The sequence below is a fragment of the Carassius gibelio genome, chromosome B1, assembly GCF_023724105.1.
Source record: "Carassius gibelio isolate Cgi1373 ecotype wild population from Czech Republic chromosome B1, carGib1.2-hapl.c, whole genome shotgun sequence".
Taxonomy (NCBI): domain Eukaryota; kingdom Metazoa; phylum Chordata; class Actinopteri; order Cypriniformes; family Cyprinidae; genus Carassius; species Carassius gibelio.
This window is the reverse complement of record NC_068396.1, coordinates 10,680,416-10,702,872: the sequence shown is the minus strand read 5'-3', so window position 1 is coordinate 10,702,872 and position 22,457 is coordinate 10,680,416. Positions and strand designations below refer to the sequence as shown.

General features: G+C 34.9%; 1 protein-coding gene across 1 annotated transcript in view; it reads left to right on the top strand.

The window, feature by feature from the left end:
• LOC127948365 (zeta-sarcoglycan-like) overlaps positions 1 to 19,994 on the top strand; it is a 111,591-nt gene extending 91,597 nt beyond the window's left edge. Inside the window, exons 6-7 of the mRNA XM_052544793.1 lie at positions 2,571 to 2,694; positions 17,891 to 19,994. Coding sequence (XP_052400753.1) covers positions 2,571 to 2,694; positions 17,891 to 18,088 — 322 coding nt within the window. The 3' untranslated portion in view covers positions 18,089 to 19,994. The remainder of the gene's footprint in view (positions 1 to 2,570; positions 2,695 to 17,890) is intronic.
• Positions 19,995 to 22,457: the final 2,463 nt, after the last annotated feature.

The window sequence follows — 22,457 nt, the reverse complement described above, 5'->3', positions numbered from 1 at the left end:
TAAAAAAAAATTAAGTACACAATACCCTTTCAGAAAGTAAAAATTTGTACAAATTAAGTACTTATATGTACTTTTAAGATGCAGATATGACCACTATTTAAGGGTAAATGATGTACAAAGATTTACTTTTTAGCTTGGTTGCTTTTGTGACAACTTTGTAACTTATTTTTGAGAGTGTATGTGTATCAGTGTTGTGTTTAAATGTTACTAATACTTTGGCATTTTAAGGCTTTTATCAAAGAAATGACATCCATATTATGTTTCCTTACTCTAGAGCTGAAATCACAAATGTTCAGGCTTTAATATGACAAACTGCAACGACTCCTAGCATGAACTTGCAGCTATTTACACATCTTAGTCACGTCAAAAGCACATCATAGAAATTGCCTGACATGTTGTGGCAGCCAAAGTCAGAGTAAAAGGCAACTTTAGAGTAGCATAAGATTTTCAAATCGTAAGATTGTAATCTGATTTCAACCTCAGATGCCTCAGAACTCTACATATGTATTCATGCGGCATACATGCACAACATTTGAGTCTTGCTGCGAATGGTGTCCTACTGAGCTACAGCTTCACAATGGGAATCTAGCAGATTCATCATATATTTATCCCAGTGATATTCACTTTTGAATTATTACACTTTTTTTAGAACTCTCTTGGACTTTGAGCTTAGTAAACCTGAAAACTGCCAGTCAGAGCACCACTTCATCAATGTATTTTTGAACAAAGATTAATACATTTGTGAGCAAGAAGAAGCCATAAATGTGATGCAAGTGTAAAATTAGAAACAGTCATATTTATTTATTGCTTTTCATGTGACTGTAACAGATATCCAGACGCATAAATTTGTCAGAGTGGCAGAAAAGGTCAAGATGTATGTTTGAATGGGTGAATTTGCTGGCGGAATAATGAATAAGGTAGATAAGAGGCTAAAGCAGGACTCTCTTATCTTCCATATAAACTCAAGTACACTCTCTGCACACTTAAGAAATTTTGTTTGGCTGCCGAATTGCTTTGGAGCATGCTGAAACAGAAAATCAATGGTTTGATTGAGTTTTTTTTTTTTTTTTTTTTTTCAGAAAACAGGGAATCTTACAGATAGAGCAAGACAGAACAAGGAAGGAATGAAAAGAGTAAAGAGGGAACCATTAAGTCAATATATTCATTTCTGACGTGTCATTAATTATATAGTGACTGCTGTTCTGTATTCATTCAACTCACCTCTACACTGATGGATATTGTGCTTTGATGCTAAAAATGCATTAGTGTGTTCAAGACAAAATGTTATATAATAAATGTATTTGTGTGTGTGTGTGTGTGCACGCACCCACACCCGCACATGCGTGCATGCAGTATGCTTAAAGAAATACAGTACCATACAAAAGTTTTAGATCAGTATATTTTTTTAAAGAAATTCATGTTTTTATTCAGAAAGTACAGTATGCATTAAATTTATCAAAAGTGACAGTTTAGACATGTATAATGTTAAAGATTTCCATTTCAAAGAAATTCTGTTCCTTTGAACTTCCAGTAACTCAAAGAATCCTGAACAAGCACCACATCCACAACAATATCAAGCAGCACAATGGTTGTAACATTGGTAATAATAATCATGTTTCCTTTAGTGCACCAGAACAGCATATTGTTAACATAATAATGTAACCAGTACCCAAATACTTTAGTTAGCAAATAGCAATTATTTAATTCCAACATTTTGTCTCATTTAATATCTTGTTCTGCTTTACAAAAACTCCACTCCAACTCCAAATAAAATGAGTTGCACACTTGCAGTGTTTTGAAGATGGTTGATATTCAGAAGTGGACAGTTCATTCAGTTATCTCATTCCCTGATAAATCTCAGATTGACTATTTTCTTCTAACCATGCTCTCCCTCTTTACAGTCTGCACATCATTTGTCTCTCACAAGTCTAATATAGCTCTAAATAGAGCTTGAATGTGAAGCCCATAATTAGTATGCATTGTTTGGGAAAGTGAAATGTTCCAGCTTTGCTATACTAAATATCAGCACTCTTGAAGTGCTGCTTGCTCAATCAAATTAGAGGACCTGAACTAAATGTTGTTGTTGTTGTTATTTATTTATTTATTTTCTGGCACAAAACAATGGGTTTTAAATAAATGAACTGAACTGGAATGAAGGTAGCTGAAAGCATTAAACAGTACAATACTGTTTCCTACTTACTGCATAACTAATAAGGAATTATTGAAGTACTAACAGGTAATTATTCATTAACACTACTTAACTACTAAGAAAGATGTGTTAGCTAATCAGTATGTAATACAATTTTATGATTGTGTTAAGTAACAGTTCATTAAGAAACAGTATTTTAAAGTGTTACTCATTAAACTTGAACCTTACAACTAAAAAATAATAGTAATAAAATAACATACACCCTAATTTAGTTAACAGTGAATCAGACATTTGCCACCTATGAGAGAGAAGACAGTTTAGCATGGTTTGTAACTATTTTTGTTTAATTAAAAGATGTGTGTGCATCAAAAAGCTGTGATATGTGTTCATTACGTCATAAAAGTCTTTCTTCTTCTAACAGGCTAGAGTCTCCGACGAGGACACTGACACTGGAGGCTCCAAAAGGCGTTGAAGTCAATGCAGGAGTAGGGGAATTCAAAGCTTCTTGTAGGAAAGATCTCACTTTAGAGTCTTCAGAAGGAGAGGTGAGGACTGTTTATGAAATTTACTGTATATAGGGGAATCTATGCGGATGTTTAGCCAAGACTGTCATTGATGGACAAAAATGTTTACAACTTCCGATGAGCAAGAAACTGAGGATTTACCAAGATTACAAACAATATTTCTAAAAAAAAGTCATATTTTGTCTTTACTGAACACACTTAAAAAAAAAAAAAAAAAAAAAGTGTATATATATATATTTGATTAGTATAAACTTTTTTTTCTACTTAAAAAGTTATTGAGATTAGGATTATTTCTTCTGCATCTCATCCAATGCCTCCGTTGCTAATTCCAAAACGTCATTTCAGTAATGGAGTTTTGAGCAGTTGATAGCAGAATAAGGAGAGAGAGAGAGAGAGAGAGAGAGAGAGAGAGAGAGAGAGAGAGAGAGCAATTACCTCTGAGTCTGTGCGACTCTTAAAAGTGGATATCACACGATGGTTGCAGACTTACAAGTATTGACCCAAAAAAATGTAAATGATGTCATAATTTATTCACACCATTTCATTCTAAACTAATAACACTTTCAATCATCTTCAAAACACAAATTAAGGTGTTTTTTAATAATATATTTAATATTTGTATTCTATCAGCTGCAGTTCTGGCGCTGCGGAATGAATATACTGCGACATACAGTACATGCACTGCCGCCGCTCCTTATACACAGAGTACGCAGTTTGCTTAGGGCACCAACTCTCAGGGGGGCACCATCCCAGTTGCTCAAAAACTTTTTATTAAAATATATGTATACGTAAATAAAGATGTAAACATTAACATATGTACATAATTATAAAAAATGCGTTTCACGGTGAAGAAAGTAGACTGGCGAAGCACAAGCATCATCCCCGCAGTCCCTTCCGTGCTCGTTCTCACCTCATGTTTCTGTCTGTCTGCAAATGATCATAACTGATGGACAACTTTGCCCGGGAAAAAACAACAGTAGTCCGGCGCCGGGATAAGAAAAATAAAAAAATGCCAAGATGAGGCCCGTGCATCAAAAAAAAAAATTCTTGTAGCAATGGTTATTACAAATTAACCATGGCTTTGATACTTCAAATCACTTCAAAAAAATAATTAACAAAGTATTCAGATAATATTTTTTTGTGGTAATAAAATCAGACCTAAGCGAACAACAACCTTTTAAAATGCCATAAAATGCATTATAAAAAACAACATGCAATAATGATTGGTTAATTAATAATAATTTAATAACACTGTTAAAATATGTAGTGTAATACAAAATAAACTATTCATGTACATTACATTACCTGCAAAGGGCGCTAAAAACCCTGATTATTGCTGTTTTAACACTTACGATCGAATCTGACCAATCTTTTAATTTAAATATCCACTTAATCTTAAATTTTTTGGACACCTTTTTTCTAAAGACATGCTAGCCTCTATAATTTATTCAACAAAAACATGTGGATATCACAACCCTTACAAAAACTAATCCTTGTTTGTTTTGAAGTAAAATTTACTTTTTGTCATTTCTAAATGCCTGATTACTGGACTAAATTATGTTTTGTGTTAATACTGTCAAAACACACAAGGTTCGTGTATTGCCTTAGTTGGTTATGTCTAAAATGAAAGAAACAGATGCATGTCTGCATATTAGATGCATGCAGGAAGGGATAGTTTACCCTAAAATTAATTTCTGTCATTTTTTTTTTTATTCACATGTTGTCCCAAACCTACAGTATCTTAATTTATTTCTTGAAGAAGATTGAATAATCTGTTGCTGGTCCACATTGACTTTGATAGTAGAGGGTAAATACTCTGGAAGTAACTGTGAACCAGCATCTGTTTGGTTTTACACATTCTTCAAAAATAGAGCTTATGTCTAGCAGAAGAAGATAACTCATTCAGGTTTAAAATAACTTTTGAGTGGGTAAATACCTAGTGGCCTAAATATCCATTTTTCATATTTTGTTACCTTAATGGAACAAGCTTTGTCTTTATTATAGGGATATTAGTTTGGCTGTAATGGTCAAACAGATTGCAAAATAAAAAAAATAAAATAAAAAAGACCTTTTTTGCCAAATTGCCCTCCAAAAAAAAAATACAATACACCCCACCCATCCCCACCAAGCATCATCCACCAAAGACCCCCAGCCCCCCGGTCCACAATTGTGCCATTCTGTAACGCCATTTCGCCCCTGCCCCTCCAGAGGTCTTTGCACGCCACTGTATATATATATATATATATATATATATATATATATATATATATATATATATATATATATATATATATATATATATATATACACTGTAAAAAATTTCTTGTTGTTTTTACAAAAACTTTTTGGCAGCTGTGGTTGCCAGAATAATTTTGTAAAAATACAGAAAACTGTAAACACATTTACGTCAAAAACTGTTAATTTTACAATATAAAGCTGTAATTTACAAACAAGAAAATGTGAATATAAACCAGTAAATTCAACAACACACAAAATTAAATCTGTTTTGTACCTTGAAAATACTGACAACCACCATAATAATAAAGATGGTACTGTATAAGAGAAAGCCACATGAAGTATCAAAGCTCATCACAAGTAGCTTCACCACAAGCAGAAGTATATATTAACATATAGAAGGTGCACATTTATGGAAACACAAAACACCATCATGGTAACACACGTGATACTTAAATAATGCAAAAAACTTTCATTAAGCAACAGAAGATGTAACATAAAGCTCAAATGTACATAACTGATAACAAGAACTATTTAAAAACATGATTATTTAAACAAAATACTTTCAAACGTGGAGTGTCACGCAGGGAATTCTGGGAATATCAGTTTACAGTTTTAGACTGTAAATTATACATTGATTTGTTCTTTTTTTACTTCTAAAAGCTGTATAATTAACAGAATTTTACTGTAAATTTACATTAAATGCTTTGTTAGATATTTTACAGTTTTTCCCTGTATATAGTACGGGAACTTACTGTTAACCTATTATCAGTTTTTTTCCGTAGCGTTTTTACAAAATTTTACAGTTAAAATTACACTTATTTTTTACAGTATATATATATATATATATATATATATATATATATATATATATATATATATATATATATATATATATATATATATATATATATATATATATATATTAAACGCAATCCATATGAATCAAGCAGTTTAAACAAAGTATTCAGCTATGACACAAACATTTTATATGATGAACAGATTTAATTTAGGCCTTTAATCACATAAAAATAAATCAAGAATCAATTATGTTTGTTCATGAGCGTCAAGCAAGCAAGTTTGAGCTGCAACTGACCGTACATAATGTGACATATTTGCATTGATTAAAATGTATATGTGACTAAAAGTCTAGAGTCAATCTGTTCATGAAACGTTTTTTTTTTAAGTTTTCAAAGTTGTTATGGGTTTGAGTCATTTATAGCATGATTTTCAGTTTACATTCAGTAAGAAATTAACTAACACTTTATTATATACATTTTAAATCAATATATTTTTTCAGTCTGGTAGTGTGTTATAGACAAGTCAAATTTTATGAGCAGTTTGTGCAGAATTCCCAGTTAATCTCAAAGTGTTCAAATGTATGTTTTCTTCATCACAAAAGCACTATTGCTCTGTACTTTTTTTTTTTTTATCAAGAGCTCTGACGATATCTAATGTTCACATCTCATATAATGTGTCACATTACATCTTTTGTTAAGGTGGTAGATATGACTTCAGTCCTGTCTGGTCAGATGTAAGTGGCTCATGTCCTCAATAACTGCTTCAACCAAACACCTCTTAACTACTGCAGATCTTTCTCCTTTCCTTGTTCATGATCTTGATTTTCCTCTCTGTTCTTCATCTCCCTGTCTCCATATTTCTTTGTCTACAAGTCTAGTTCACTGTCCAGTATAATTGCAGTTAGTGTGATTCCAAGAGCATCTTGAATATGTTTAGATTATCCATGCTCACTGATCCCCCCTCCCTCTCATTCAAATTAGTGTCGCCATGTTGAGCTGTCTAGCTTTCTTTCTCCCCCTTTCTCTTCCTTTGTCTTTCTCTCTCTCCTTCTGCTGTTTCACTTTAGTAACTGCCCAGGCTATTTAATTAACTTCTACGAGTCCAAGTCATATATCACACTGCTCTGTCACCTATTTGGAGTTTTTTTTTTTTTCTCTCTCTTCTTCTTCTTCTTCTTTCGTGCCTGAGATAGCAGGATGGTGCTGTGAGGAGTGAAATAAGAGACAAAGTGGTTGATGCACAGTAATGGTGCTTCTAAAGCTTGCATCATTTCTTAAAGGAATTGTTCAAGTTAGAGCTTCTAAAAGAATGCAAAGTTAGAGCTTCAAAAAGGATGCACAAGCATCATAAATGTGGTCAATATGACTTGTGCACTATATCCCAAGTCTACTGAAGCCATACAATAGCTTTGTGACAAACAGATGTTACCCACTTATATTTTTCTAATTCATTGAGTTTAATCCGTGGCAACAGGATAACGAACTTGAGAAAAGGATTGGCTAGATATGCAAAAGAATCATTAGCATTTTAAGCATTGGTGTTTAAAGGTTCTTGGTCTGTAAAATTTGTGAAAGACATTTGTTTTTGAAAGACATTTCTTATGCTCAACAGGACTCTATTGGGTGGGGGGGGGGGGGTGTAACATTGTTATATTGTGAACTATAATTCCAATTTATATTATGTATACTTTTTATTTATTTAAAAATGTTATTTCATTGATGTCGTGAAATTACTTCATTGTCACATGATCATTCAGAAATCATTCATATATTCAGATTTTGTATTATCTTAAAGGGGGGGGGGGGGGGGGTTAAATGCTCGTTTTCACTCAATATCCTGTTAATCTTGAGTACCTATAGAGTAGTACTGCATCCTTCATAAATCCAAAAAGTCTTTAGTTTTATTATATTCATAAGAGAAAGATAGTCTGTACCGATTTTTCCCGGAAAAACACGACCGGCTGGAGGCGTGACGTGTGGGCGGAGCTAAAGAATCACGAGCGTGAATAGGCTTTTGCGTTGAGAGCATGTGGAAGCTGTGACATTACCGTGAGGGAAAACCCATCATCCAAAACAAACCATGGCTTACAGTCAGATTCAGCCGTTTATTTATGACCCAGAATCCGATCCAGAGGCTGAAACTGAACGAAAGGAGCAGCAGCAATGACTCGCTCCGAGCAGGGCTCGAACCCGGGTCTCTGGCATGGGAGGGGACGCACTAACAAGGAGGCAGAGATATTTGAAGCAGTTTTACTCACCGCCTGCGGTTCCAACACACGATCGTGACCCTTTTTCCTTGGGATTGCATCATCCTTAAGAAATAAACGATACGCAAATCCGTCGTCAAACTGGGCCTTGTGAACAAGCATCTTCGAAATGCAGGGAACAAACAAAAACACTTGCACAACTCCGTTGATGCTCTGTAAAAATAAACTCCATCCACTGGTCCCTTAATGCTGTTTTTTTTTTTTTTTTTGGTAATCTGTGCAGGGTTGTCTTGCCCTGGCAACCAAAAACACACTCCTTTTGTGACTTTTCGCGACGCTCTCGCTCTGATCAGTGAATCGCTCTGATCAGTGAAATGTCTGTGTTGCTCAGCCTCGCTATATGGGAGCGCGCGCTCTTCCGGCAAAAGTGCCCTTAGGACCCATATAAGGAAATTCCGCTCCATCTAACGTCACACACAGCCATACTCGAAAAAAAACTTTCCGAAACTTGTGACAAACCGGAAGGAGTATTTTGGGAACAAAAATGCTCCTTCAAACGTACAACTTAATTTTTGAAACTTTGTCCATGTTTAGCATGGGAATCTTTAACAGTGTAAAAAACTCAGTATGCATGAAATAGCATTTCACCCCCCCCCCCCCCCCCCCCCCCCTTTAAATAGTGAAAACAGTTGTGTGGCTTAATATTTTTGTGGAAGGCATAATGTATTTTTATATTTGTTTTCAGGATTCTTCTATGTATATAACATTCAGAAGAACTGCATTTATTTGAAATAGTAATAGACAAATACTCTTTCTACATAAATGTCTTTACTTTTAAATCAGTGGAATGATCATTCTTGCTAAATAAATCAGAAATAAGGCTTATTCATTCAGGCAGTAAATTTATGTATGAATTGGATCAACCATTTCATTGAAAAGATCAGATTCTAACAACCATCCATAAACAAATCTTTCATAAACACAATATAAAGCTAATGTGAATATCAGGGTCTTTCAGTATATATATATATATATATATATATCTTATCGCACCAAGCTATAAGATATAGCTTGTATATAAGATATAGCTTATAGCTGTATCAGCTTTTTTGAGACTTTTTGAAACGTTTGCATGTTTTAAACGTTCTCATTTTGAGTTCCACTGAAGAGAGTATTTTGGAAACCAAAGTCCCTTTGGAATGACATGACATTAGAGTGAGTAAATAATGACTGAATTGTAATTTTTGGGTGCACTAATCTTTTTAACTTTGTAATGTTGCTGTTGTTGTTGTTGTTTTTTTCTCGCTTTTGTGCGCTCTCTCAGTCTCCCTCTCTCCTTCTCTCTCTGTCGGTCTTATGAACAAGCTCAGTAATTTAGAACAAATGCTCATATCAGCACAATCCCATCCTGTTTGCCCCCGTCTCTCTCTGTAATTCTCCAGAGGGACGAGACGCTGAAAATAGATGCCTCTGTCAATTTGGAGGAGAGAATCAAGTGCATTAGACAGCTGAGACGAGGAATCAAATCAATGTTGCCAGCAGCCGACTCTTAAGAGGGCAATGTTAAAAAGTTTGGGGTGAGAGAATTAAAGGAGAATGGCTGACTGGTTCCATGTCCTATTGCCTTTTCTCTTCCTGCTGCCTATTAAGATCAAGGGAAATGAGAAGTGACTGCTGTATGTGCTCTGATAGCTCTCATGAGAGAGACAGAGGGAGAAGAGAACCTGAATACAGTTTCTTTAAATCGAGCTTTGAACTGTAAAATTAAAAGATTAAAGATTAAAACAGCCTAAACTGGTTTGCTGTATTCCAGCCTAAACGGTGTTACTGGTTTTGGACACTTTTCAGCTGCTAAGACTGGGAGACCATTTTTACAAGTTGCTGGTAAAACAAATTACATTGCAGATGTGTACTTGATTAAAAGTACAAATGCTTACAGCAAGAATGACTTTACTACAAGTTACAGTAAAAATCACTAATTCCCATACATCTTGAGTAAATATCTTTATGTATCTGATTTGAACAGAATTTAAGCATTTTAATTGTATTGAATGTAAGCTCAAAGATAATAGGTACTAATCCTCCTAAGAGACATGGAAAACAGAAACAGTTGATGAGTGAGGAGAACAAACTAAATAAAATTAAAACTGAACACATTGATATTGCAATAAATCAAGGCTGACACAATAGTCTCAAACATTGAAGTCTCAGTTAAGCTCAAGTTCTCAAATCAATCAATATCCTTTAAAGGTCTCTTCAGTATAACAGATAAATAAGTCAAATTAAATAGTCACAGGCTACTTGCACTAGACATTTTGGTTTCAGCTGCAGCCATGTCCTCATCTCACATATGAAACATCAGCAAATACTTGCTAACATTTTTGTAAAATAGCTTTGTTGACGAGTTTGGGTGAACAATGGCAAAACAGAGAAGTAATAGTACCTTCAGTACACTATAGATGGAGATACAACTTATTTTGTATCAGAAATAAAGTGCTGCAGAAAAAAACAAAAAAAAACCAAAAAGTATGTACTGTTTAAGTTAAATTCGTATCTTTGAATGAAAACATAGTTAGTGACACATTCCGAATCAATCCTGATATCATGAGCTTGATCATTTGAAGTGGAAGATGTGTGTGCACCTAGACTAAACAGACAATATCGTCCACTGGTGTATTGTTATCTTTATAGATATAATTATTGGTGTAAACAGGCATTAAGGCTTGCCGCCTTCCATTGTCACTTGTGCTCATTCTTGTTATGTGTCCTCAATCTGGCAACCCGAGAGAACATTGAGTCTGAGCGGGAAGGCACGGGAGAAAATAAGCCCATTAGGACTGCCTATACACAGGGCCCGGGATCTTGTGCAGTGCCCCTGTATATATCTTGACCTCAAACTTTTGAATCACAGTGTGAATAAAGATGAAATTAGATTAGACAACATATAAATGAAAATGTTCAACATGAGAGGCTAATTCAATGATTTCACAACCATATAAAAACAGTGCTATGCAAATGTCCTTATGATTACCCCAGCAAAGCCCTCAACTAAATCAGTTTGCATTACGACTAAACACCATCACATCATCACCATGCATTAAATTAAGTATCTACTTTGTTGTTGCGCTTGTGTTACATGGCAGCTGTGAGCCTATTAAAACCCTCATTCTCTCCACCTGAACACTCCCTCTCACTTCAGCCAGCCAATGAGGCAGTGGATATAGATACATATGGTGCTGACAAGCCAAGGAGACAGGGGAGCTGAAGCAGGCATAAGTACGCTAATGTTTCATTTGTTTGTGCAAAGCCCCAATATGGTGTCCATTTGAGACCAGCCCTTAAGCCCATGCATCTTAATAAAGCCACTAGGGTGTGTGATAGGGACAAAGTAACGAGAGAAATGCTCCTAAACTAGCAGCGCCGCAGAATCAGACTCATCTATCAGTGGACAAATCTATCAGAAGCCCCGTGGTGCAGGAGAGATCCTACGAGGTTAATAATCCAACAGCCAAATTACTGCCAGCGGTTTGTTTTGCCCCTGGGTTGTTTCTGCGTGATGGCAGTGAGGTTTTATTTTCTATTATTCTGGAGTATGGAGTCCCACGGCACTTCTCTCTGCGTTGCTTAGAGGTGCTTTTTCTAAAGAATGGCTCGAAAAAAAAGAAACAGGGTGGAAATTCAGTTTTTGGAGCGTTTTTATTTGTGCCAACTACATTTGGATTTATCCGTCTGTTGCTCTCCTCTCAGAAGTCTTTTGTCAGTTATACACAATTCTCGTGTTAGCCATTTTGTTGTTTGTAAAAAGAAAAAATGTTTTTGATGTCACATTATATTACAATCAGCACACTGACTGTAGGAATTATCCATTTAGAGAAGAAAAGCAAGCCTTCTGTGGATTCTCTGAAGTTGCAGTTATGTATGTGGTTTTCTAAAGTGTAGAGCAAGATATTCAGTGTGAAACTTGAAAAAGTTTATTCTATGGCATGAGACTTTAAACCCTCCTGTTTTGGTGAACACAAGTACACATTAGCAGGCAATATTTAATCGGTCTGCAGTATAGTTTTTTTTTTTTTTTTTGCTTTTAGGTCAATTACTGTGATGATGAAGCAATATTTTGCTCCTGGTTGGCATGTTATATAAAGTTTCTTGATTAAGTTTGTGTAGAGTAGAATTTACAGCAAACGCTTCACACAGTGAATGAGATTAAACATTTAAAATATATAATTGCAACTTAGTCTTTGTGATTTCATAATCAAAATAAACCATATTGTGTTCATATTTTTTTTTTCTCTGGTCCTGATTTTTACTCACATACGGTTGATTTTAGGGCTTTTATATTTATACATACACTTGAATGGTTAATTGCTTAACTGGCCATATTTATCATGTGGTTTTTGGTCTAAACATTATCATAACTGTGTGACACTTTAGCCTCTGTAGAATAATTGGAAAGACCAGTATGCAGCTCCAGGTCCATAATTTTTTTTATCTTTGAAAGCTCTAACTATCATTTTATATTAGTAAATCCAGAAGAAAATGAAATGTGTGGCAACTTCACCCTAGAACTGTGTGATTGTCACGGTCATAGAGACAAGAACAAAAGAGATTGAGATCAGAGATCTCTGCAATCTGTTTGTGTTTTATAGCTTACACTCATCTTCAGAGCGTAATGGACTGTGCGGTATACACCAGTGACCTCATGATTCTGATGGGTCACCTGTATGTGTTTCTATCCCCCGCCCTTCATTTACCCCTTCCCATCCTCCCCAGCTTTAGCTGTCTGCTCTTTCCTCGACCTGTTCTCTTTCATTCGCTTCTTCTATCCTCCAGCTTTGCCATGGGAGAAATCATGCATGAAAAACTGTTTGGGCCGACTATAATTGGCCTCCACTACACATATAAACATGCAAGTTTATGCACACACATTCCCTGATAGTGGTTCCAGAACTGAAATAGTTTTGTAAACAATGCACCGTTTTTTTGTATTTTTTTTTTTTTTTATCCCATGGTTGACTGACAGTAATCCATACAGACACTTTCATTTGGCGCGGGTGCCATCTTTAATCCTCTCATAAGATGACCTAAATGACTTCCGTTCCGACTTCTTTCCCATGTCTCTGTCTCTCTCTTGCTCCCCCTGGACGGCCCCCCGTCTCTCTCTCTCATAGTGTCTCTCAGTAGGGGTCGTGATAGATGTCAGCAGGTGGTGTCATTAGCCATGCCACTTCTCAGAAGATTCAGGAATTTAGTCTCTTGGCAGAAAAAGGGAGAGTGTTTAAAATGGAATTGGATTTAAGAGTCCGTTTTGGGCCAAGGCGGCACTCACCGGTATTAGGTGACACAATGCATGAGGACATGTCGGCTAACCGCATGCCAAAATAGAATTTCAGTAATTTGGCAGAGAAGGGGATGAAGTGATAAAAACATTTAGAGGACAAACAATATGTCCTTAAAGAGACCTGAGGCAGAAAGACATGTAACAAAAGGGACAAAGGTTTGGGCCGGCACTTTTAGGAAAATATAGAATTCAGGTTGTGATTAATATAGTTAATCATGAAGTACAGATGATGACATTTCATTTAAGTTCCATTTGCATTAAAAGTTTCTGTTTGTTTTTATAGTGGTTAGTAGTATTGTAACCAATCACAGGTGTACAGTGACCCCCAAAATATTTGGATACTTCTGGATGCTTAAAAATGACTTTATCGCATTAGATATACAGTAACAAGTGGCACCTGCAAATAAATGTAAACAGTGATGCTTAATTAGGCATGCTTTGACTGCTTCAGCTTCTATTTGCCAATCTTCATTTCAATGAAATGTTATCAATTAAATTCTAAGATCAATCTTTTAGTCTATGCTGTTTTCAGTTGATGCATAACAATTTATATATATATATATATATATATATATATATATATATATATATATATATATATATATATATATATATATATATATATATATTCTGCACAAACATGTTTGCATTTATTTATCCACCAAGGGTATTCCTTTTCATTGATCCTGATTATATGTGCTAGCCCTCATACAGATTGTCTTGATCTTACTCCACTAAGAGGAACAAACGAATAGAATTCTTAAAATGTCGTTTTTAATATTTAATACTGGTTGCATTCAACTCCAAAGAGATCTATCAAATACGGAAGTTCATATGAGGACTCTGTGCGCATGTTGATTGTATAAAAATCAAGTTCACTTTATATAAGTGTTATATTAAAGTTTGCAGGGCACTTGGAGAGAGCAAAATGAAAAACTGACGCAGCAAAAGGCGAGAGAAACAAACAATGAGAAACAAAGTAAGCGATGGATAGGGAAAGTGGCTGTGTGTTGTCCTGCTGACAGCAAAGCATCATGGGGCTTGCTTTTGCAAATGTTTATAGAGATATGCCCTGTCAACACCTCAGATACCATTACTTACAGTAATTAGTTCTTCCTTGTTGGCGCTTTCTCTCTCTCTTCCTCCTTTGTTTTTGTCACTCTCCCACAGCGTGTGAGTTATGGTAAAGATTATTTGGCCTTTCCTAGCTGTCAGAGCCAACAGACTTTATGGAATTGATAAATACATGAATCAAAATATTTATAAATCAAAGGGCAAACAGGCTTTTAATGAAATGTATTTTATGTCCCTGGTGATGTTCTCTCTCCAGGTCCATATCTGGGAATTAAATTTGTGTCATTCAGGAGGAATTCATGCGCCAGGATTGTTGTATCATAATCTTACACAGGCAGCATTTTTAATATCATATTGCATTTTAGATGTTTCTTCAAGTTTGGGCACTTTTATGTCCCGGGGCTTACTTTTTTAGTAAAACTAACTTACTAAACCTAAACCTTTTTTTTTTTTTTTTTTTTTTTTTTCAAACAAACCTTCAGAAGTTATTTGAAATAGGTTTATATGCATACATATTGTATACAATATGTGTTTTTCTTTGTTTTACATGGAGACAATCGATAAAAACTGTGATAATCTAAATTAATCACATTGATTGCAAATTGCACACCAATTTGCACAGCATTGCGCACCAATTTGGACCCCAAAAGATTAGTCATAATTGTGTTAAAGTGAGAAAAACAATGAAAAGACATAGACATAGACCTCAAAGTAAACCTAGAATTTACATCTGTGTGACATATATTCACACAGACTGGTCAGAGGTGACATGAATGCATTCACACTGCAATTAGGAATGAATAAATAATTATATGAGATGAATGAGTTTGAAAAAAACATTAATATTGGTAGTGTTTTAAATTATTTTCTTCAAAAATGATGTCACACTCTAAACTCCTGAACTGAACTGTTGTTTAAAATGAGTATCACATTTGCACTCAATCATGCAGATATTTAGAGATTATTTGATATCACTTTTATTTTATTTATTTTGTTAATAGTTTGTTAAGAGAGTGAAACCACCCTTTTAAAGCAGACTCGGGTACAGTTTGCGGGTGCGCACTCAAGTTTAGAAGACAGTGTTCAAATCAACCAAATGAACCGGACTCTGACATCAATCGTACCCGTGTGCACACCAAAAGTGCTAGTGTGAAAGCACACTTAATGCTGTTTGATATAGATCAATTCCAGTTTAATTTTTCTAATAAAAAGACTGTTCAACTCTTAATATTTTGTATTTATATTCTCCCCTTTACATTATCTCTGCCCCACAAAAAAAAAATCCAATTTAACACACCTCCAACTGTTTGATGTTGTTGGTGTTGGTGTTGTTTTTTTCATTACCATTTGCTCAAATAACAAAAGAAAATTGCCACTATTGTGTTTTCAAGACTTATAAAAAAAGAGAAAGTGAGAGAGAGACACTGAACAGCAATCAGAAGAAAGAACTATGTCAAATTTACTGTCACTCCCATAGACACTGTATTGGAAACACTCTCTCATTAGCGCTAACTGGTTTTTAGTACAGTGTTGTTACTGTACATGCTTTTTTATTCCATATTAATGGAAATTCATACAATAGATTTAAACTGTGCTACTTTAAGACCATCTCCAAACTTTCTACCACTAGTCTTCTGTTCTTCCTGTATACTTTGATTGACATATGTCTCATCAAGTCAGCGGTGAGTAATCTATTCTCACACCAATGGTGCTGTCTCAAGCTATTCCTACTTCTTTCAGTTTATCTGATTTACCGTTGTGTTTTCTGTCTTATTTTTGTTTTCAGATTTGTTGTTGTGTTTTCCCGAATTGTCATTTAGTTTTTTAGATTTGCATTTGCTTTTGTAATATGTTATTTTCACGTGAATCTTAACTTTTGAAAGCTGTGTAACACCAGCCATAGAGCAAAACTGGGAAAGTAGGCTACTGGCCTTTTGTGCAATAAGCATCACATACTGTAGTCAGTGAACAGTCTGTGGGGGTCCTCTGAAGTTGGAAAATGGTGTTGGGGAGACGCTAAGCATCACTCACACACACACATATACGCATATGCACATATGAACTGGTCAGAGTGATGTGTTTTTCAGGACATTCAGGACAAAATTGTTTAACTGTGCATGGCTCCAACCCTCTACAGACACCTTGGCAACTGAATCGCCATTTGCTAGTAAATTTTTTTGGTTTACTCACCAGACATACACACACACACATATAAAAATGAACGTTTGTAAAATGCCAGTTTTTAAAATATCTGAAAGTACACTCTTTACATCAGTCAGTCAAGCATTATAATAATCAAGTATTATTTAAAATATAACTTTAGTGATTAGAAATAAACTTGATAACCATGTTTGAATGCATATTTATGGAGCCCTGCACATGACGTGCATGAAAAAATAAATAAATTGTGCGCACAATTAGTTCCCTCAATGTACTAAAACGTGCACACAATTACTATTGTGTTCAATTGATTTACTATTGTGTTCCCTCGATTTGCTAAATCGTGCAGACGATTTAGCAAATCGAGGGAAAGAATTAGTAAATTGTGCACACAATTTATAAATCGAGTGAACAAAATAGTAAATAGAGGGAATGCAATAGTAATCATGTGCAAGTTTTAGTACATTGAGGGAACGAATTAATAAATGGTACACACGATTTAGCCTAATATTTTTTTCTGCATGTCTTGTGCGGGGCTCCGTACATATTAGTTTTTTTTTTTTTTTTTTTTTTTTTTTTTTTATGAACATTACTTGGGGAAAAAATTACACAAATTGGCTTACTGATAAGATAATAATGATACGAATTCTACTATTAAGAACTATAAAATGCACTAAGGATCACTGAGGATTAATGAATAGTTAGCTCAAACTGATTTGCTGAAATCAAAACAGGGATTGAGATTGCAGCCAATGATATTGCCATTTGCGCATTAGCTCCGCCCAGTACCGGAGAACCCGGCAGTTCTTAAAAGGTGAAGAAGTCCAAGTGAGCGACGCTATTTTGACAGGAAAATACATCAAAGAATATTGTTTACATGTAGTGCGTCAATTCTCTCTCTCTGTCTCTCTTTGCGTGTGAGTGAGACAAAGTGATGGCGAGTCGTGTTTCTTCACACTAGATTTTACGATACCTTAAATACAGGTGCGTTGCACATCCATTTCAGATTAACTGATAAACAGTACAAATCGCTTGATGGAGAGTGAAACTCTGAAGTGCTCAGTCAGAGTGTTCAGCGAGTGAAAATATGTATGTGCTAAACTTATACTTAGCCTCCAACTCACACACTGGCGAGTATTTATTAGCCATTGGCTAATATCAGACATCATTTAGTCGCCCAGAGTGAAGTTTTAGTCCCATATGCGAGTGATTTACTCACAGTGTAGAGGGTTGGGCTCACATAATGATACAGCCTTTCATCAGTGTGTTATTTTTATATGAGCAAATACAACTTAATCCTAAATTACTGTTATGCTGATTTATCTGAAGTATTTGATTATAACGTCTGTCTTCTTGTATTCTTTACTCTTCCCCTTTTCTCTCCTCGCCTCTCCTCCTCTCAGATCTTTCTAAACGCAAAGTCAATCCGTCTTGGAAATCTTCCACACGGGAGCGTGGACCCTTTGCTCGGCCCAGGGACCACATACCCCAAACAGACTGTGTACGAGGTGTGTGTATGCCCCAGCGGCAAGCTGTATCTGTCTCCAGCAGAGAGCTCCTCCACCTGCCAGACCACTAACAGTGTGTGTCTCTGGAGCTGAGAAAGGTGGGTGGGCCATGGACCACCCAGCACCAGAAAGGCCTTCCTTCACCTTTCCAACCCTGTTCCTTCCCCTTCTTCCTCTACTTTCTGTGACCGCTTTTCTTTCTCAAAACATTTCTGTTGAGCCTTTTCTTTATCCACCCATCCATCAAGCTGTCCATATCCCTATCTATCTATCTATCTATCTATCTATCTATCTATCTATCTATCTATCTATCTATCTATCTATCTATCTATCTATCTATCTATCTATCTATCTATCTTTCTATCTATCTATCTATCTATCTATCTATCTATCTATCTATCTATCTATCTGTCTATGTGTCTGTCTGTCTGTCTGTCCATCTGTCAATCTGTCTGTCACTCGCAGGGGTCTCCAACATATTGATTGCGATTGACTGGTACATCTTTATCACCCAAAAAATAACAGTAAAATAAAGTACAAAAATGCTTTACATTTCTCCATTCTTTGTACAGTATTTTTTGTACTTAATTTTCTGTTATTTTTGGGAGCTACTGTGACAGTGACAAAGAAAAGTATAACGTAAAGGAAGTTAACAGAGGTAGACGATGCTGAAGACAAGCGCAAAGAGGAGAAAATACTGTAGCAGGCCAAGAACAAGCTCGCTGTTCAAAATTCTTGAAATATAGGAAGAAAATGTGAGGTTATATTAATGTATCACTGAAAGGAACTGTCTTGAGAAAAGTGTTGATGGCAATAATGGCATTTTCTTCTCTTATCTCTATATAAAGAGCAGCTCTGCTTTGTTTACAGCAGCAACCAAGAAAACGCTATATCGGGGCTGATACATAAGCGCCACCTGCTGTCAGAGAGTGAATTTTGCGTATCATTCAGACATTATGTTTTTGTTTCATGCATATGTTTTATGTAGCCAAAAAAAAAAGAAAGAAAAAAGGCTAAAGTCAGACCATTCTGTTTTTGCTTTAAATCCTGAAAGTATACTGTATAATTCAAATCAAAAACAACTGTTCATGGAACGTGTGTAGCATCATTGTTTGGATCGTGATTAAGATGCATTGGTGGCCTTTAATTTCAAATGCCTACTAATGTTTTGGTTTATTTGTATTTATTTTTCAATCTGATTCTGATTCTGCAACAGTTATGATCAGTGTATCACTAATTCAAATACTAAATAAAATGCCTCATATTAGAAGTACAAGCTGAGATTCTTCAATATTTAGGTCATGGATCCTGGGCTTAAAAATGTTGGTGACCACTGGTCTACAGTATCTGTCTGTTCCATCCCCACTTCACACATTGACCATACATCACTCTTTCCCTTTTTTTTTAATTTTTGGTTGTTTTCTCTTTCTCTTGTCTATTCTCATCCTCTTTCAGTGTATCCTCTTTCCTATCTTCCTCTTCCCCTTTGTCCTCTCAAGCAGAAATCAGGAATCATTAGGCGTATCTTGGCTAGGTTGAAGCTGCATCTTCCCAATCTGTAAATGGAGCAGAAACTCTTTTTTCCTCTCTATTTTTTGTGTTTTGTTCCTCCTTTTTTTCTTTTTTCTTTTTGTATGAGCATCTGACTCAGTGGAGGATTGTGTGCCGGGACGCTGGACTGCACTTGTGAATGAGCACACACACGGCGACCTGCAAACGAACGTGTGTTTTTCTAAAAATACAAAGGTGCCTTTGCTACTGTTAGTAAAGCACATCACCTGTAACTCTCCCTCCACGTGCAGTGAGACTTAGCTCCACTAGGAAAACTGATCGAACAAACCCTCTCCTCTCTTTTATTTCCTGGGTCAAAAAGACACTATAATGAACAGAAAATAAAACAAAAACTTACTTTCCTCTTGGATGTTTCTTTTTGGAAAAAAAAGCACAAACTTATGCCATGTACATAACAACATTAATAAATAATAATAAAAAAGAGAAAGTTTATTTTAAGAATTTTGTATTTGAGAATGCTTGATAAAATTTCTTTTTTATTGTTTAGGTCTCATGGACATGTTTACATGTACTAGTGAGTTAATGTTAAAAATAATCTTGTTTTCTTCTTTTTCTTCTCCTTTTTTAATACTCTTTATCTGTCATCAACCAATTTCAGTTGTTGGATTGAATTTAGGTCCTAACTAAAATTGATCCTGCCAGTCAAAAAGAGGTGCCGTAATCCTTTCTCAACTCTATGGTTATGTTTGTTTTTATTGTTTTGTGTTTTTTTTTTTTTTTTTTTTTTTTTTATTATTATTATTTTTTAAGTGTGTTTTGGTGTGTGTTTTTTTTTTTTTTTTCTCCACATGATGTAGTGTAAAAATCAATACTGCAAGCTTATTATTAACCATCATTGTTACATTATTTACTGTTTTAAGTGTTTCAGGCCATGGACCACTGCACTTGAGTAAATTAAAATATGATTTTGAGCGTTTATTCTGCAAAAAAAAAAAAAAAAAAAAAAAAAAAAAAAAAAAAAAGGGAAAGGAAAAGAAAAGAAAAGAAAAAAAATTGATTGAATGAATGAAAAGTGAACTGCCAGTGTGGAATAACCTTTTATAGTGTTCTGTAGGGAAAAGTTTTTTGACCCATTTGGATTTATTTGCATTTGGGAAAAAACAAAAACATTAATTAATGCAAGAATAGCTCCTAAAATATAATTCCATAGTAATAAATTAGGTGGTAAATGAAAACAGTTCTAATAAATAAGCAACATGCGCAAAATTAGGAGCCATTCATGTAAAAATGTAATTCCAAAGAGGTTATCACATTTATTGTACAGCAGTTATCCAATAACACTTCTGTTTATGGCTGTCATCAACCTCATTATGACACATGAAACATTGTCGTTTGCGAATTTTGACAGAATTGTTCTGCACTTGCGAGAGATATGCCTGTAAGTTATCACGCCTGTAATAACTGAAGTATACCATGAGTTCAAAAACTCAGTTTATTTTTTTGTATGACAAAAGTCTGGAAAGAAGATATCCACATATGCCCTCAGAAATGTTCAAAATATAGAGGAACCTGTTTAGCAAACCCTAGAGTAACACAGAACGGGCTACTATACAGTAGTCTGAGGTGCTTAGCATCAAAATAACTGTTTATTTATATGTGTGTTTGTGTTCCATAGGAGAGAAGATTTCTTAAGCGAAAACAAAGATATATTTTCTTATAAATTCTATGCAATGTGTTTGTAAGATTGCTGTGAGGTTGGAAAATTATTCAGTTATATAAGAGGTCAAGATGTCCTAGATTTTCTTTTCATCATAACTCCGGGATTAGAACACTCAAATTAAACTGGCTCATGAAATAAGTTTGACAATAATTAAAAATAAACAAGTGATGAACACATGCAAATATGTTTGTTTGGGATATTAAATATCTTTATTTAGGAGATGAAACCCAAGCACTGTCTTTCTCTTCCTTCGCTTCCCATGTTATTTCTCACCAAGTCCATGGGGAGTTGATTTATTTTCTGTGAAGAAAAGTAAGGACATATGTTGCTACATCTTCCTGTCTCTGTCTTTTTATTTCTTTATTTTCTGTCCATTTTCTATCAATGTTTGACTAGAAAGGGTAGAGGCAGAGGCAGTCTTTGAGGCTTTCGAATCAAATTTACCATGAAATAGAACATCTTCATAAAAGGATGAGGTCAGTGATTTGGTTAGGACTCACTCCTCTGGCACTTCTACTCTCATTTGGAAAAGCAGAGAGGTCTTATAAAGCTTATGAACTCTGGGAGAGAAGCTAAACATCTGAGGAGGGCCATAAAAAAACTATTCATTCTTCACTGAATTTTGTGCTCATAAATTTTGGCCCGCTATTAAAAACGTGTTTTGAGTGTAAAACAAGCATCATTCAGTTTTTTTTTTTTTTTGTTTGTTTGTTTTTAAACACGTGTAATTTTTTTTTTTCATTCATTGCACTTTATTTTACCTTTTGCAGTATGTGTTTTAAAATGAGATTTGAAGGTGAAATATGATTAAATCTGTTTCCAAGGGCTTTGAAAACAAACTTTGTTGAGTCTTGAGATACAGGTTCATTACAAATTCAGTGTGAAATTTCATACTTATTGCCATCTGTACTACAGTGTTTAGATTTTCAAAATGAAAAAAAAAAAAAAAAAAAAGCTTATAAATAAAAAATAATTTCCTAAACAATGAATAACTTGTCTAGGACAAAACAGCTGTTGACTGAGTTCGCTTGGATTAAATAGTGTCTAAGAAGATTGCCTGAATTTAATTGTAGTTGTATTCTGCTCTAAATAATGAATGTTTGTGAGACTTCTCATTGGCATTCAGAAGGGAGAAACGTTGAATAAAGAGTCGAGAACTCACAACCCACAGGAGGCAAATTACTGAAATCAAATGCACAAACACACACAAACCCTTTACAGTTTTTACTG